At 42.7% G+C, this 18,727-nt stretch overlaps 1 protein-coding gene across 1 annotated transcript; it reads right to left on the reverse strand.

Annotated features, from left to right (window-relative positions):
- Positions 1 to 15,471: 15,471 nt before the first annotated feature.
- Positions 15,472 to 17,843, reverse strand: LOC140545800 (alpha-(1,3)-fucosyltransferase 4-like). The gene has a single exon (XM_072668780.1). The coding sequence runs from the start codon at positions 17,205 to 17,207 to the stop codon at positions 15,945 to 15,947; it is 1,263 nt and encodes a 420-aa protein (XP_072524881.1). The 5' UTR covers positions 17,208 to 17,843; the 3' UTR covers positions 15,472 to 15,944.
- Between the last annotated feature and the right edge of the window lie 884 nt (positions 17,844 to 18,727).

The following is an 18,727-nucleotide window of genomic DNA, read 5'->3' on the forward strand; positions in this document are numbered from 1 at the left end:
GATTAAGATTGGGATGAGTTTTCAGAGACGGGTCCCGAGACACACACACACACACACACACACACACACACACACACACACACACACACACAAATAGATACTCACACATACACAAGAATAAAGCAGGACTATCTGTCATTCTCACTCTCTCACAACAACAACAACAACAAAGATTTGAGAAGGTCATTGAGCTCCTAATACACCTGCAGTCTCCCTCCCTCGCTCTCTCTCCCCCTTGATGTTTGCATCCGTCTGTCTCCTAATCTCTGTCACACACACTGATTCCCATCTTTCTATCTTTAAAGGAGAGACAGAAAACTTACCCAATGATGATGACGATAACAATGACTGTGACGACGATGGTGATTATGATGAAGATGGTGATGGTGATCAGTAACAGGAGCAGGCTTTCGGTGTTTAAGTTTTACAGTCTTTGTATAAACTCTTTGAGAGCAACTCAGTCTGTGGATCCACACTAGTCTGTGTGTGTGTGTGTGTGTGTGTGTGACGCCAAAGTGCCGCAAAATATGTGCCTCTGTTCTGACATGCCAAGTTCAACATGCACTCTCTTTCCCTCTCTCTCTCTCTCTCTCTCTCTCTCTCTTTCTCCCTCTCTCTCTTTCTGCCCAGACATGCTAGGATCAGCACCACACAATCAAAAGGCCTTGGAATGAGAAAACAAGAGGATAAGAGGGTGTGTATGAGTGAGAGAGAGAGAGAGAGAGGGACAGACAAAGGGGAAGAGATTGAAAATTAGGGAGAAAGAGGGAGAGAGACACAAAGAGAGAGAGAGAGAGAGAGAGAGAGACAGAGAGAGAGAGAGAGGAAGGACAAATCCTTTGCACGTAATCAACAACATGAAAGATAGAGTGGTGTTTGTTACTTAAGTAGAGCCACCCGCTCAACACAACCTCTCCCACTGACAGACAGGTGCACGTTGATTACCTAGGACAGAAAATCAGTGCCTCAGGAAACTGATCTGACAGTGAATCCACTAAGAAAACAAGTATGAAGAGCTGTTTATGCAATCAGGAAAAAATCCATAAAATAGTCATCATAATTACAATCAGATGTACAGTTTGCGATAGTGCTATTATTCTGTTATTACACTGTTATTGCTCCCATAGCTCTCACTGTGCTGTGATTGCTCCCGTTGCACTGTTATTGTTCCCATTGCTCCCACTGTGCTGTGATTGCTCCCCTTGCACTGTTATTGCTCCCATAGCTCCCACTGTGCTGTTATTGCTCCCATTGCACTGTTATAGCTCCCACTGTGCTGTTATAGCTCCCACTGTGCTGTTATAGCTCCTATTGCACTGTTATAGCTCCCACTGTGCTGTTATAGCTCACACTGTGCTATTATAGCTCCTATTGCACTGTTATAGCTCCCACAGCACTGTTATAGCTCCCACTGTGCTGTTATAGCTCCCACTGTGCTGTTATAGCTCCTATTGCACTGTTATAGTTCCCACTGTGCTGTTAAAGCCCACACTGTGCTATTATAGCTCCTATTGCACTGTTATAGTTCCCAATGTGCTGTTATAGCTCCTATTGCAATGTTATAGCTCCCACTGTGCTGTTATAGCTCCCACAGCACTGTTATAGCTCCCACAGCACTGTTATAGCTCCCACTGTGCTGTTGAAGCCCACACTGTGCTATTATAGCTCCTATTGCACTATAATAGTTCACACTGTGCTGTTATAGCTCATATTCCACTGTTATAGTTCCCACTGTGCTGTTATTGCTCCTATTGCAATGTTATAGCTCCCACAGCACTGTTATTGCTCCCACTGTGTTTTTATTTCTCCCATTGCACGGTTATTGCTTCTATTGCACTGTTATTGCTCCTATTGCACTGTTATTGCTCCTACAGCACTGTTATTGCTCCCACTGTGCTGTTACTGCTCCCATTGTGCTGTGACTGCTCCCCTTGCACTGTTATTGCTCCCATAGCTCTCACTGTGCTGTAATTGTTCTGCTTATAGTGCTTACAGTGCAATTGTTCTGTTATTGCTCCTACAGCACTGTTATTGCTCCCACTGTGCTGTTATAGCTCCCACTGTGCTGTTATAGCTCCTATTGCACTTATTGCTCCTACAGCACTGCTATAGCTCCCACTGTGCTGTTATAGCTCCTATTGCACTGTTATAGCTCCCACTGTGCTGTTATTGCTCCTATTGCACAGTTATAGCTCCCACTGTGCTGTTATTGCTCCTATTGCACAGTTATAGCGCACACTGTGCTGTTATTGCTCCTATTGCACTGTTATTGTTATTTCTCCTGTTGTGCTGTTACTGCACTGTTATTTCTCCCATTGCATTTCTCATATTTGAACCAGATACTAAATTCTTGACTAGGACAATATATATCAGTACTGCTCGATTCTGCATCTATGAGTTCTACATGTGCCTGTTATAAAACTGCTAACCTTCATAGCCCTGCATGGCCTTCAGATAGAGAGAGAGAGACACAGAGAGAGACCTAAAATTGTTGTTTTTTTATTTGGTGACGTGAAATGTACTCTTCACATGGGTTCCATCTTTTCTCTACTCACCAAATGACCAACTGTGTGCATGTCTGTGAGTGACATTTACTAAAGCAGTAATCAGCCCATCAGGGGAGTAATTATTGTCCTTTTCCTCCACAGGCCGCTCGTGCTTGATTTACTCCACTCAGAAAACTGAGCAGCAGAGCATTATACAAGGAACTGAAGGTGTGTGTGTGTGTGTGTGTGTGTGTGTGTGTGTGTGTGTGTGTGTGGCTGCATGTAGGTGTGTATGTGTCAGGCCTGCCCCTGTTCTGTCATGTCTGCCTCTTTTCTGTTGCCATGTGCTTCCAAGCACATGACTCTGTTTGTGTCTTGTCAGTTTTAGCCCCACCTGTTCATTAGCGCCTCCAAGCTCATCACACCGTAACAGAAAAACCAGACCTTGAAAATGGACATAGAAGGTAATCCTTTGGCTTGTTGCGCCATATGGCGGACCCCTTTTCCTGGCCAGCCTGTATGCTATACTAGGGAGGTAAAGGAGACCTCCACGATTTCAGGCCATAAGAATCGGTGACGGCGAAGCCCCCAGGTCTCATCACAGAAAAAGGCCCCCTTTAAGAAGTGGGGAAGATTTTGGGGGCGCGATTAGGCTTGATGCGGTTAGCCTTGAGCCTCTAGGCAGGAGGGGCAAGACTAACAGGGCTAATACCTGCGTCCCTTGGACCAAAGGAGCCCAAGGTCCTGCCTACCCCAAGGCCAGCGGTGCCCACCGCCTCTGCTCCAGTGTCAGCGATGCCAACCGCCTCTGTTCCTGTGATGAATGTGCCCACCACTCCTGTGATGACGGTTCCGGTCTCGTCTGTCTCAGGTCGTGCACCACGGCCTTTGCCCAGGCTGGCACCTCGGACTGCACCTCAGTCTTTTGCCAGTCCTGGGCCTAACTCTATGTTTATACCAATGTCTGTCCCTGTTCTGGTCCCTGTTTCTGGTTTTGGTTTGGTTCCTGTCACTGTCTTGGTTCTGGTACCTCTGTCCAGTCCTGTCGAGTCTCCAGTTATGTCTCATATCCAGTCCCCATTCATGTCCAGTGTCAAGCCCCATGTCCGGCCTTCTGTCCAGTCCTCTGTCCAGTCTTGTGTCTAGTCATCAGTTTTGCCCAGTGTCCAGTCCTGTGTTTAGTCCTGTGTCCAGTCTTGTCTAAAGTTTCCTGTCCAGTCCCAGCTCCAACCATCTGGCCATGTTTCGCCTCCTATCCAGTCTCGTGTTCAGTCTCCTGTCATCTCTCAGGTCCTGTCTAACTTCTTGTCCTGTCTCCAGTCTCCTGTTTCGTCTTTTGTCTGGCCCCCAGTTCGGGCACTCTCTGTGTGTATATATGCAAAATAAAATAAATATAAATAGAGCACTATTAATAATACAAAAATAATAAATAACTAATATTTATATAAGTGCAGTCTGTGTGTACAAATACAGTCTGTATATACAAAATGTAAATGATATACAAATAGGATATGTGTAAACATACAGAATTTAAATACATATAATACAATAAACACAAATACAGTCTGTGTATAAATACAGCATTTATGTAAACATAAATACAGTCTGTGTATAAATACAGAAACACACACTCTACTCCTTTCAGTGCTGTTGAAAAAGCATCCCAGGCGTCTCCTCATAAAGCTGCTTCAAAGAGCACCAAGAGTATAAAAATCTGCATGAAGATGGCGGGGTGGGGGGGCTGCTGAGAGAGCTAAACTAAAAGATAGCTTGGATTGAAGTCAGAGTGTGTTTCTTTAAAGCTTTAATGTATTCAGATCCCTGTTCCACTGTAAAATAAGGATAATCCTTCGTGTGTAGGTGTGTCCAAACTTCTGAGCGGTACTGTACGTGTTCATCCTCTCTCAGAGGAACATTTTTAGCTGCCCTGGAATTTGCTGGGCTCCCACCCTTTAACCGTAATTACACAGCAGATCCGGGTCTGCTCACACACATCCCTAGTTCTGCTCCAATGTGTGTGTTGTTTCCCAATGTTCTTAGTTTTGGCAGGTCAAGTTATGTTCTGAGACGTAGAGCAGCAGAACGTCTCTGGGATGTTCTGAAGTGAGTTGGCCACTTAAAAATCATCAGACACTGATCTGAACTGTGGTCACTGTTTAGCCTCACACTGATCTGCAGTGTCTTGTTGTGTAGAGCGTTCGCCAGTGAGTGAAGGGAGATTGGCCTACACCAATCAGAGGGCCCATACCCTACATTTTTCTGGTTACCCTCTGAGCTGCACTTGGATATATGTAGCAGAGATAGCCATTATTCATTTATAGTTCTCAACAAAAACACCTGGATTGGTAAATCAGTGCTAAATGATGGTAAATGAGGTGAGCTGGTGATGGAATTGAAAACATCCACGCTGTGCTGGCTGGGCTGGGTTGTGCCCAGGAGAAATCTAGAACCAGGCTTTGTTCTCCAAACTAGCTCACAAGATCTCACCCACTTTCGTCAACATGATAAATTCCCTTTCCTTTGTACTGTATTTATGTTTAGCTGCATCTGTTCTATCTATCTGTGTGATCTGGAGCTTCTCTTATTGCTGAAAGAAAGAGTTTTAAACAATATGCTTAGGTGCCTAAAGCTTTATTCAGGTTGAATATAAAAATAATACATTTAATGTATATTAAAAAGTAATACATTTAATAATACAAGTGTTTTGTTTACAGTAAAAGACTGAGGAAAAAAATAGATGCACTGTTAACCAATTTCAAACCTTAACATCTATTGCACCAAACTTCTCTAGTCCTATCCCTTCATTCCTTATCGACTTAAAAACTGACAGAATGACTCTGGGTTAATGCTAGACTTGACCACTGCCCAATATCCAAGGCTCTGACATCCTTCAACACAGAGGTCAGGAAGTCAACCATTATATAAAGTATAAATGTACACCCTAAAGAATGTAGCCTGGAAGGAATGACTACACACTGGTTATTAGTGAAGGGGTGGGGACACGTCCAATATGCAAATAGATGATACCAGGAGCCAATAATAAAATGCACCGAAGCCACTGTGTATTATTAAAACAGCAGAGCTGACTCAGTTCCATGTACTTGTTGAGGAACATCAACTTGTGGGAACTAATTGTAATGCAAAACAGCTAGAAATGTTGGCATGCATATAAATTGTACAGAATATTTCTGTTAACCACACAGAGCAAGAAAATTTAGCATTGGAATAATGTATTTTTTTCAGAAAGGAGATGAAAATGAGTGTTTTGGCTGATATATATACTGTTACAGAAACTGTATTCAACCTTTTTAGCATTTACAGTGTATTACTGTCATGATTTGACAGTTTCACCTTAAAATGTACAGACATTATTTACAGTAGGTTGCATTTCGTTCGACCAGTGCAGGCTAAAATACACTACTTATGACTTTGGTGGGAATTGGCAGGGGTACACTGCTGTAGACTTAATAGATATGTAAATACTTTCATTTTTCATTATTTTAGAATAAGACTTTTTATTTATTTTTTTAACTTACGAATAACAGAGGAGTTAAAATCAATGTTAAAATCATGTTGACATCAAACTCCAATGTTAGACAGATGTGAAATTTTGATTACTTAGCACCATGATGTAAAATCAACAGCATATCAACATCTAACAATGTTAGAATTTCACACTGTGTGGATGTTAACATCATTGTGTTTAGCAGGTGTTGAGTTTTGGTCACTACACCTCACAACTAAAGTTTGGTTACTCAACTTCACAGCTTAAAACTAACAAAATATCAACATCAGCTGATGTTGGCATTAGACGTTGTCCTAACACTGAATTTTGGTCATCTGATTTCACCAGCTACATTCACCCAGATGGACAATGGTGGTTAGCTGGGAAAATAGACAATGCAATGGTTAATGCTTATTTTTCCTTTAAAAGACACAGTTTTCCATATTATGTCATGATCATATTTGGTCAAATTGAATGTGCAGAAATGTGCAACTTGAATCTGGTGTCGAAAGGCAACTGTACAAAATGTACTCTTTTGATCTTAAAGAATGAAATTATGGTCTGTAAACACTGACATTATTGTTTAAGTGTTCATCTTTAGGTCAAAGCAGTTTAGAGCTGGACTTCTATGGACTTGGGTTTTTGCTGCTCTGGAAGTGAGGGATCTTGGCGCCCCCTGTTGGTGCTAAAGAAGGAAAAAAGTGATTGGGGCTAAAGTGGCATAAGAGTTCCTGAAGAGTGTCAGGCAGGGAACATTTATCTAACTACATATATATATATATATATATATATATATATATATATATATATATATATATTTCTCTCCACGTTTCTTTTAGATTGGTTCTGGTTGGATTATCAGTGGTGTAGATAATCTTCTCTTTTGACCAGCAATCACCACTTCTGAACTAAGTAATAACTAAGTTATTATTTCTAAATAATAACTTTATCAGAACCTCATTCTTTGGTTCTTTGGTTCGTTTTTTATAGCTTTTTACTCAGTATAAAACCTATAAGTTGTACAGGTGACCATAATACAATATTGTTTTGCATTTATCTGCCACCACAATTGTTTTACATTATTAAACAGTGGTGGCAGTGGGGCTCAGCGGTTAGAGTGCCGGGATATCGATAACAGTGTTGTGGGTTCGATTCCCAGGCTTGGCATTTAAACATCTGAACAGAAATTTCAAACTTCAAAGCTGAGTATAAACTTCGGAATAGTGATTTTAAACTTTTGAATGTTGATTTTAAACTTCTGAATGTTGATTTCAAACTTCTGAATTGTGATTTCAAACTTTTGAAGGTGACTCCAAACTTCTGAATGTTGATTTTTTCAAATTCTGAATGTTGATTTTTTCAACTTCTGAATGGTGATTTCAAACATCTGAATTGTGAATTCAAACTTCTGAATTGTGATTTCAAACTTCTGAATGGTCATTCCTGACATTTGAAGGTGATTTAAGACTTCTGAATGGTAATTTCAAACACCTGAATTGTGAATTCAAACTTATATATAATAAATAGTGAGTATAAACTTCAGAACAGTGATTTCAAACTTTTGAATGGTGATTCCTGACTTTTGAAGGTAACTCCAAACTTCTGAATGGTGATTTTTAAAAGTCTGAACAGAAATTCCAAACTTCAAAGGTAAGTATAAACGTTGAAATTGTATATTATTGTATAAATTGTATAAACTTCGGAACAGTGATTTCAAACTTTTGAAGGTGACTCTGAACTTCTAACGGACCAACAAAACATACTTGGCTGCTGGTTGAACATTATGTTTTGAACATAATTCAGGACGTACTGCTTAGCTACACTATTTTGAGCTATTCTGATTGTAAATTGTTATTCTAAGAATTAGGATGTAGGCTCTAGCGTACCCAGAAGCAGCTCCAGATGAAAGCTGGTCTCAGGCAAAACATCACTCAGCCAAAACAAACCCTCCTGTTCCACAACGCAGCGAGGCCTGCTAGCCAGCAGTCACACGCCACACCAAATCAATGTTCTCGGCGTGAGGACACGCTGGGCCAGCTGTGAAACAAATTTTAAGCCCTTTTAAACTGACCAGTCAGGCATGCTCTGAAGCACAATGCACTGTTCTGAATCCTTCTCACTGCAGAATCCTTCTTGTTGTGAAGGCTGGTTGAATTATGAAGATGTCTGTGGGGTGTTCTTCTTACCTACAGCATACTTCAGTCCGCGTTTATAGATTTCAGTATGTCATACAGTGACAGAAATCACATCAGCAAGTCTATGAGAAATTATTGAAGACCTCCTCACGATTTGAAGAGTGTGTTCAGACATGCAGTTAGCACCACTGGTGGGCTGTGAGCTTTCATTGAGTCTTCAGCTTCAGTGCAGAAGTACCTCCAAGGGGGTAAATAATACAGTCAGTGGAGTTCACCTACTGTTTTGATCACAGCCATAAAAATAAACCTCACATTCATATTCTTATTCATATTCCGAGACTTTAAAGCTGGCTGTAAGTTACAGAATCCACACATACACACACTTGGCTTTTACTCCATAAGGTCCCTCCAGGGCAGTTAAATCCCACAGAAGCCCAGCGACCTCGAAAAAGAGCAACGGCCTGATAGTCTTCTATGCTTTGATAATAAAGTGCAGATTATGTATGAGTGCAGACACTGATAGTGGTCCTGCAGGCCAGGACTGACCCAAATGCACTTTCTCATAGCTTCTGGTCATGCATTGACTGACCATAAAATGAAACGTGGTCACAGATAGCAAAGCTTAAAGGGCTTTCTTTTTTCATTCTCTGAAGTCTGTTATAGATTTGTGTGGTTTAATCTTTCTCTAATCCTGTTTTGTCCTTTAAAGTACAAACCGGATTCCAAAAAAGTTGGGACACTAAACAAATTGTGAATAAAAACTGAATGCAATGATGTGGAGATGGCAAATGTCAATATTTTATTCGTAATAGAACATAGATGACAGATCAAAAGTTTCATCTGAGTAAATGTAACATTTTAAAGGAGAAATATGTTGATTCAAAATTTCATGGCGTCAACAAATCCCAAAAAAGTTGGGACAAGGCCATTGTGTGGCATCCCCCCTTCTTCTTACACACTCAACAGACGTCTGGGTACAGAGGAGACCAGTTTCTCAAGTTTAGAAATAGGAATGCTCTCCCATTCATGTCTAATACAGGCCTCTAACTGTTCAATCGTCTTGGGCCTTCTTTGTCGCACCTTCCTCTTTATGATGCGCCAAATGTTCTCTATAGGTGAAAGATCTGGACTGCAGGCTGGCCCTTTCAGTACCCGGATCCTTCTTCTACGTAGCCATGATGTTGTGATTGCTGTGATGTGGTCTGGCATTATCTTGTTCAAAAATGCAGGGTTTTCCCTGAAAGAGATGACGTCTAGATGGGAGCATATGTTGTTCTAGAACCTGAACATAGTTCTCTGCATTAATGGTGCCTTTCCAGACATGCAAGCTGCCCATGCCACAAGCACTCATGCAACCCCATACCATCAGTGATGCAGGCTTCTGAACGGAGCGTTGATAACAACTTGGGTTATCCTTGTCCTCTCTGGTCCGGATGACATGGCGTCCCAGTGTTTCATAAAGAACTTCAAATCGTGACTCATCTGACCACAGAACAGTCTTCCATTTTGCCACACTCCATTTTAAAAGACCCCTGGCCCAGTGCAAACGTCTGAGCTTGTGGAGCTTGCTTAGAAATGGCTTCCTCTTTGCACTGTAGAGTTTCAGCTGGCAACGGCGGACGGCACGTTGGATTGTGTTCACTGACAATGATTTCTGGAAGTATTCCTGAGCCCATTCTGTTATTTCCTTGACAGTGGCATTCCTGTTTGAGGTGCAGTGACGTTTAAGGGCCCGGAGATCACGAGCATCCAGTAGAGTTTTACGGCCTTGACCCTTACGCACAGCGATTGTTCCCGATATCTTTCTGCGCAACAATGGTGGAATTGGTGATCCTCTTGCCATCTTGGCTTTAGAGAGACACTGACACTCTGAGAAGCTCTTTTTATACCCAATCATGTTGTCAATTGACCTAATTAGTGTTAATTGGTCTTTCAGCTGTTCGTTATATGCTCAGTTTCCTTTTTCCAGCCACTTATTGCTACTTGTTATTTGTTGACGCCATGGAATTTTGAATCAACATATTTCTCCTTTAAAATGTTACATTTACTCAGATGAAACTTTTGATCTGTCATCTATGTTCTATTACGAATAAAATATTGACATTTGCCATCTCCACATCATTGCATTCAGTTTTTATTCACAATTTGTTCCCAACTTTTTTGGAATCTGGTTTGTAGAGTATAGTTGAATTTTAATACAAAAAAAAATAAAAAATCAACAGACAAATAAATGATTATTGTATGTTTATTGTGTCCCAGAAAATGGTATAGGAGCATCTCTAAACCTTTCCACACCAGGATATACCAGCAACACCCAAGCAACCACCTGACATACCATGGCAACCACCAGCCAGCCCTCTAGCAACTGAATGTAGGATATATATTATAGGAACCACCTTGCAATACCCTAGCAGTCATTTTCAATACTACAGCAACCGCATAGCAACAGCCAGTTACCCATTCACCAACCTACAAGTACCTAAGCAATGACCAGGAACACTACTGTAACCACCTAACAATGCCCCAGCAACCACATGGAACAAAATACACTGTGTGTCCAAATGTTTGTGGACAGCCCTTCTAATGAATGCATTTAGCTACTTTAAGTTGCATACATTGCTGACACAGATGTGCAAATGCATGCACACACACACAGCTTATCTAGTCCCTGTAGAACAATCCTGCCAATAAAATAGGACTCTTGGAAGCAGATAAATAAATGCCAGGCATGGGCTAGAAGGTTGTAAAGCCACCCAGCATTGAGCCATGGAGCAGTGGAACTGTGTGCTCTGGAATGATGGTGCTCCATTCAGTACTTTTGGGATGAGTTGGGAGGTTGGGGATAAGGTAGGGTGATCAGCATCCAGCATCCTGTTCTCACTTATTCTCTTGCCATTGAATGCAATCAAATCCTCACAGCAATGCTTCACAATTCAGGAGAAAGACTTCCTGGGACAGTAGAGAGAGCTACTCTCTAGAATAAGATTTCGGAAGCTATCCCAATACTTTTGTCCATATAGTGTAGCAAATGCCTAGAAACCCTCTAGCAACCATGAAAGATGCCATCATAACCACATAGCAATACTATAACAGTCACCATAAATACCATATAAACCACAGAATAACACCCTAGCAACCACCCAGAATAACAAATTTATCTTAGATTTATCTTCAAAAATTTTAGAAACCAGCAAGGACTTTAAAGCAACTACCTAGGCACACCGGCGCATGTCCTTATAGCCCAATATCTTATTAACCACCTTGGATACCCTAGCAGCCCCAGAAAACACAGATCCTAGTAACAATTTGGTAACAAAATGTTAGCTACATTAGCCTCATACGTCCAGTGTGCCAGTTAACTGGTCCACAGTGGTTTGTCAATTACTCTGTACCACTCAGCAAAATCGCAGTCCCCCTCTGGCATCAATGGCCCATGGGGCACCACTGTTAATGCCGATGGGAGTGGTCAATCTCAGCACACTTTCACTACGATGGCTCTAGCACATTCTGCAAAGTTAACAGTTTCCAAGATGCTATCCACCTTCGCCCACTGTCACAGTCATATCAGAATATTATGACCACCCCCTGGTTGCTGGATGTGATTTTACTGATGACCAAAAGGGCATGGTAATAGGGTACCAGACGAAGGGTGGTAGCATCTCAGAAATGTTGATGGGACGTTCTAGAGCCGGCGTAGTGAAGCAGAGAATCAATTTCTCACACAGTTAGTGCCTCCCAATGGCATAACAGTGGTGCCCCCACCCCCAGCATTGAGCTGTGAAGTAGAACTGTGTTCTCTGGAATGAGGGATGGTGCTCCATCCAGTACTTTTGGGACGAGTTGGTGATCATGCAACATCCTTACCTCGCTAACAGTGTGCCAGCGAGTGTATTCGTCTCCGCCATCAATCATCAGCTGAAATTTAACTCTCGCTGGAATCGTATGGCCTCAGATGTTTACCTGCATGAAGAGCCTGTCGTTCATACTTTAGAGCTGAAGAACTAAAAAGGGGGATAGAGGGGAGGCTTTAAGTCATAGAAAACCTTCAAATGTCTTTTATGGGAAACTTACATTCAAACGTATTGAGCTAGAAAGTTCCTTCCGTTTTCATGTAACTGTTACACCTGTGTCTGTGTGTGTGTCATACGTGATGGACGTTTTGATTGTGGCTTGATGAAAGATATGATGCGCTTTCACTTTGACTAGATAATTAGGAACCACTTAACTCCAATTTGCATATGCAGAAACGCTGCAAATGCAGAAGATGGAGAGCACACGTGGCTTTACATTTGCAAATGAGCACAGCCCTGTCTCAATGTGACTGAACATGTGCGTAATTACAGGACAGGAAACAACATTCCACACACGGAGAGACCACACATGTGTCCCGTGTGTAGTGTATACATACTGTATAGGTATCTATATGTAAGAATGATGATAATAATGTAATATGACCCTATAAGTGCCATTATTTAATGGTGAAATGTATGTGGAAGTACCTATATGTGATAATATGCCCCAGAATATAATGACCACCCTTGGCTCAGATGACATCAGCGAGACTTCGTGACATGGACTGTATTAGGTGACGGAAGGTGTTATAGAGGTGTTATGGAGGTTAACTGGTCCACACGTCAATTGCTACGTACCACTCGGCAGAATTGTCACCACCCTCTGCCTTCAATAGCCTGTTGGGCATCACTGTTCAGCTGCTGGGAAGCACTCAATGTGCGACAGGTCCATCCTTGGTACACCTTCACTCGGCGGTTCTAGAACATTCCACAAAGTTAGCAGTTTCTGAGATGCTACCACCCTGCTCCCACTGTCACAGTCACATCCGAATAGTATGACCTCCCCTGATTTGCAAGGACTTCTGCCTGAGATGCAGATGCATACTGCATGTATAAATAATAAATAAATGAACGAGCACACCAGTCAGTTGTAGCAGAGGGCAAAACGATCGTCATGGGCAAAGGATGCGATTTGATTGATGTCCAAATGAGCATTATAATAGGGTACCAGGTCAAGGGTGGTAGCATCTCGAAAACTGCTAACTTTGTGGGATGTTCAAAGTTAGCCAAAGAGCCATCGTAGTGAAGGTGTCCCGAGGATGGACCTCTCGCACACTGAATGCCTCCCATTGGCATAACAGTGGTGTTCCCTTAGCAGTGAGCTGTGGAGCAGTGGAACTGTGTTCTCTGGAATCCAGAATACAATACTTTTAGGGATTTTTGGGATTTGGGAATGAGGTGGGGTGATGATCATCCCACATGCTAACCTCACTAACACTGTTGTCACTAAATGCAATCGAATCCTCACAGCCATCCTTCAAAATCCAGTAGAAAGCCTTACCTGGACAGTAGAGACAGTTACTCCTGATTTTAGAAAAAAACAATGAATGAGCAGGTGTCCCAATACTTTTGTCCAAACACAGGTTCTGTCGCTCTCTGATGGCAGAGCATGTGATGTACAGATAGCAAACCCATAGTGCACATACACACACAGACACACACACCACCATTACTGTACTCTAACCAGCCTTTGTAATTAAAGTCTACTAAGAAATGAAAGGCTCATAGAATTTTTGGCCTCTGAAGATGGTAGATCTGTGAAGATGTGCTGAAAGATCAGACAGTATCGGCCCACGCAATAATTTACTGAACTCACAGACACAGACATACACACACACACACACACACACACACACACTCACACAGAGAGATGATGAAAACACCATTCAGTAAATAAACATGTTCACAGCATTTTATACAGCACTCAGTGTAACCTTATCTCAGTGTATTGCTTTAACCTCTCAAACACACTCAGGCTTTGTCAAGTGTGTGTGAGCGTGTGAACCTACAGAATCAAATCAATATTGTGATATCTAGGGGTCAATTGTTTTATAAACAATCAAACTGAATCATAGTGACTATAACTGAATTGTTAACTTAAGAATCAACCCGAGTCGTGACATTTCTGACTGAATTATTTCCAGAAGAATGGAATCAAATCATGGTGACCTTTCGTCTGAATCTTTTTTTTTTTTAATTAATCAGAACAATTTTCTAAAGAACTGAACTGAATTGTGTTGACATTTCAGAATGAATCATTTCCTAAAGAACTAAACCTGAATTAGGGTAACATTTCTGACTGAATCATTTCATACTGAATTGAACTAAATTGTGGTGACATTTCTGATTGAGTCAATGACCAAATAATAATAACGATGATTCAAAATTGTGGTGAGAAAACACAGGACAGAAAACAAGGTTATGCTTTCTGAAGAATCAAATTAAGACTGTGGTGACATTTCAGACTGAATCAGTTCCTGAAGAATGGAGCTGAATCATGGTGACATTTCTGATTCAGTTTCCTAAAGAACTAAATTAAACCATGGGGACCAATACTTTTTTTAAATGACTCAACTGGATTGTTGTGACTTTTCAAATCTTTTGAATCTTGGACACATTTCTGATTAAATCATTTCGTATAGAATTTAATTGAATCATGGTAACATTTCTGATTGAATCAATGACCAAATAACTGATGATTCAAACTGAGTGAGAAAACACAGGGCAGAAAACGAGATTCTGCTTTCTGAAGAATCAGATTGAACAGTCTACATTTGAGATTTCATGAAATGTTGAATCATTTACCAAAGAATTATTATTAAATTGATTCAACATGAGACTTCCATCCCTCATATTTCTACAGATGGTCTGCTCTGGGAAGAGGAACAGATCTGTGAGCATAATGGGTCTGATTCATCATCCCAGCCTCCAGTAACAGCCTGACATGACTTTTGTTTCCTGTCCAATTACGGCAATCTGAGATCATTACCATTACACGTGAAAGACTGCAGAGTCTGGAAATGGGAAATTAAAGGTGTTTTTACACTCTAATTATGGCTCTCAACAGCTTTCTCTCTCTCTCTCTTTCGATTTTAACAAATAAATAACCAGTAAATGAAACACTACCTAATGTAGTTGGAGATTGCACTACCTGATCATTTCTCAGACACTATCGGACGTTTCATTAACATTCTAGGAGAGATGCATGACGTAGCCTGGTATGCCAAGTCCTTTAAAGGGATACTTTGGCAACACATCTAATTTACACACTTCTGTTCTTTGTTCATATTCAGAGGAATTTCACCAATTTTTAAAAATTCTCTGCATAATTAAATGTCTATGATGTTAACCAGTCTAGAGCAACGTACCAGGTCAGAATTGTTTACAGTGGTGGTGAATAAAACCATATGATTATGATTATAAAAACTTTTTTTTTTTTTTTTTACCATAGATTTGTATTAAATTTGAAGTTTAAAATGCTTTTAAAATATTATGTCATTAAAATTATTATTAATTAAATGGGATGTTGTGCGGCACAAAAAAAGTCCCCCAAAATTAATTTCTTTAGTCAGATTAGCCACAATTGTACCATCATCAACACTCCATATATAGATGAGGAAGTGTCGGTTCACTGGAGGGTTTGGATGGTAAACATAATGGCTATATTTGTAGTCATGGCTGGTTATTCTCACTACTACACTTCACTACAGCAGGATTTCTGCTGATCATTTGAGTTAGATTGTGATAGAGTCCTCATACTGGTCTTGTAGTACAATTTCCCTGCATAGCATTTAGCTGGTTAGCTGGCCCAGGCCTTAAAACAGGGAAGGACAGCAGTACTTCAGGGCACAAACCTGTCGACTCCAGTTGAACTGCACCGATTTGCACAACTGAGATGTTCATAACTTCGTATTCCTGTAAATCCAGCCTAAAAGGTCCCATAGCGACTGTTCCACATGTCCACACGTCAAGACTGGAACCAGAATTCTAAGTGCTGAATTGTTTTCCGCTGCTTGCGGCTGGCTTTTACAGCCCGACAGGCAGCACAGTAATGCTCTGCCCAGAATGAGGTCACATGCACACTATAATCACGCCTCCAGGCCAGGTAGCGGCGATACTGAGCTGGGTTTCGGTCCAGGTACATGAGGTAGGCGGCGAGGGCCCGGGGTGATTTGAAGTCGTGGACGTGGATGAAAGCATCCGGAGGCAGGAAGCGCTCGTAGTTCTCCCGCGATGGCCCCAGCACCACAGGCACAGCGCCGGACTGCAAGGCGTTTCGCCACAGTTTCTCAGTGATGTAGTCCGTGTGGAGGGAGTTTTCGAATGCCAGGTAGAATTTGTAGCCGGAGATGGTCTGGTGCATGCTGTCGTTAATCAGACTGAGCGCCCGGCGGCCGTAGATGTCCACCCGGATATACCGGCGAAGCCTCCAGTAGAACTGGACCCTCTCTTGCTCCTCGCTCCAGTTGCTGATCACCCAGGCAACCATCGCCCGCCGCCTGCGGACTGTCCGCACAGGAGAGGCATTGTTGCCATGAAGACTGCTTTCATTGCCGTGATGATCCACTGCAAGGTTGATGGAATTGCCATGGCGATCCACCGAGGCATGGATCTCATTTCTCCCATTGCTGTTGCCATTGCGATCCACCGGAAAGTGGTCTTCGATGCTACGACGACCATTGCCATTGCCATGCTGATCGATCGGAGGGAATACAATATTGCTGTGGCGACGGCGCTGGAGGTATCCATAGGGCAGGAAGATGTCAGAGCCCAAGCGATAGGACATGGTCAGGTTGAAAAGTCCATCCAGACCGTCCAGCCAGGGTGAGTGTGAGGGCGACTCGAAGTTCATCCAGATCCATTTCTGCCCCTCAGGCCGCGGAGGCTTCGGGAGCGCGTCCGGCTCGCTCACCAGGTCACGGTGGTGCACGATTACTGCATCGGCATGCTCGTACTCATGCCTGTCCAGCGTCAGCATGCACCCGCGTATGCCGTAGCTCGTGTAGCAGTCTGGGAGCGTGTGTGCTTTACCGAACGGAGGCCACCACATGAGGAGCAGGGTCACACGTGGTTCTGAGTATGAGTCTGGATCCGAGTTCAGCTGCGTGACCGGTGCGAGAGCACGTGGCACGGCGAGAACGAGCAACAAGAATGCGGGAATGAGCAGCACAAGGATGCGCAGTTGCTTCCTGCGCACTCTCCTGCTCACGGAAAGGGAGGAAACTGCCATAAATCCAAACACAGCCTTCTCAAGTTCTCCGCCAACGTCTTCCTTATTGCACCTTTAATTCCCTAAAAGTCATCCTGCACCAAAAATACTCCAAAACTGCTCCAGCAATCCTTGTCCTCTACCTTCTACCGTCCCACACAATACCCTGAACACTCCATTCTTGCAGTGTTTCGTTGATATACAGTCTCTCCATTTGTTGACACTCCTTTAATTCCCCCTGTCTTATCTTCAAAGTCCTATATTGCACCTTCAAGCATTACTCTTCATGGTTCCTCTTCTTGGAGCCATCCCACAGTTCTTAATACCCACAACCTTCCTCTCTTGCAGTCTTCCTTTCCTCCTATCCCTCCTCTAATACCCCCAACACCACAGTCTTCCTTCTACAAAATCCAAAAGCAGCACAGTCTTCGTCTGCTTCTTGCCCTGAGCTCCGTGAGAAAGGCCACACACACTCCGGAGTACTCTGCGTTTTCGCTGGACTTCACACCCTCTTCAGTCCTTGGCATTCGCAGTACCTGCAGAACCAGTTCTTCCATTGCTCTTTCAGTCTTGTTCCTCTCACTATATAGTGAACTGAGCTCAGCTAAACGTCCCGCTCAGCCACTCTATCTAGCCTGTTTACTCTCCCTCCACAAACTCCTCAACGTGGCAGAAGCGCCTGCAGAGCTGCAGCCTAAAGGCTCCTTTGTTTACTCTCTGCTCGGCCACAGCAGTGGGCAAGAAGAGGGAGGTTCCGTATCACGCTCAATGAGCCTGGCTTCACCGCACAACTGCTGGGCCAAAGTTACACAGTTAGTGAATACACTTTCATGAATGTGAGGGGACTCGGCTCCCTCGTCCAGCTGTGCTATTAAAGCCGTAGTTCATGCTAACGCTGCTAGAAATAAACAAAAACATCTGCTGCTTACAAATGATGTTGCTACTACAGAATCAACCCATTCATCCAACCGCAAAAGTTCAGTTAAAGGAGCATTATGCAAGAACTGGCATTTCTTGCTCCTGGGCTCCTTCTCGCAAATTCCTCTGACATCACTGGCGTTTGAACTTGTGTTGTGTACCTACTGGCATTGGAAATCTGGTGTGCAATATATTGTTGGCCTGACATTTTTCTACCCTTTATCCTCTGGGATTACTGGGCACGAGGCAGGAATACTCCTTGGACAGGGCCAACAGTTCATCAAAGGGTACCACAAACCCCCACCGCTGGTTCACACACTCACACCTAGGGGCAGTTTAGCACAGCTGGTTCACCTACACTTATAAAAATAAAGGTGTCACAAAGGGTTCTTTGAGCATTCATGGTGGGTGGGGGAGGTTGCAGTTATGGCCAATCTAAGGTCCTGTGATACTAAGACCGTTAGAGTAGTGGAGCCCAGTGTCATATCTTTTCATGGGGCCCAAAATCCCTGGAATACCCCTGGATTCCACAGAAGAACCGCTTTTGGGTCCATAAAGATCCATGTATGTAAAAGAGATTCGTGAGTGTGGAGAACCTTTCAACCTTTCAATCAGGTAAAGCT

Source organism: Salminus brasiliensis, chromosome 23 (assembly GCF_030463535.1).
Source record: "Salminus brasiliensis chromosome 23, fSalBra1.hap2, whole genome shotgun sequence".
Classification (NCBI taxonomy): domain Eukaryota; kingdom Metazoa; phylum Chordata; class Actinopteri; order Characiformes; family Bryconidae; genus Salminus; species Salminus brasiliensis.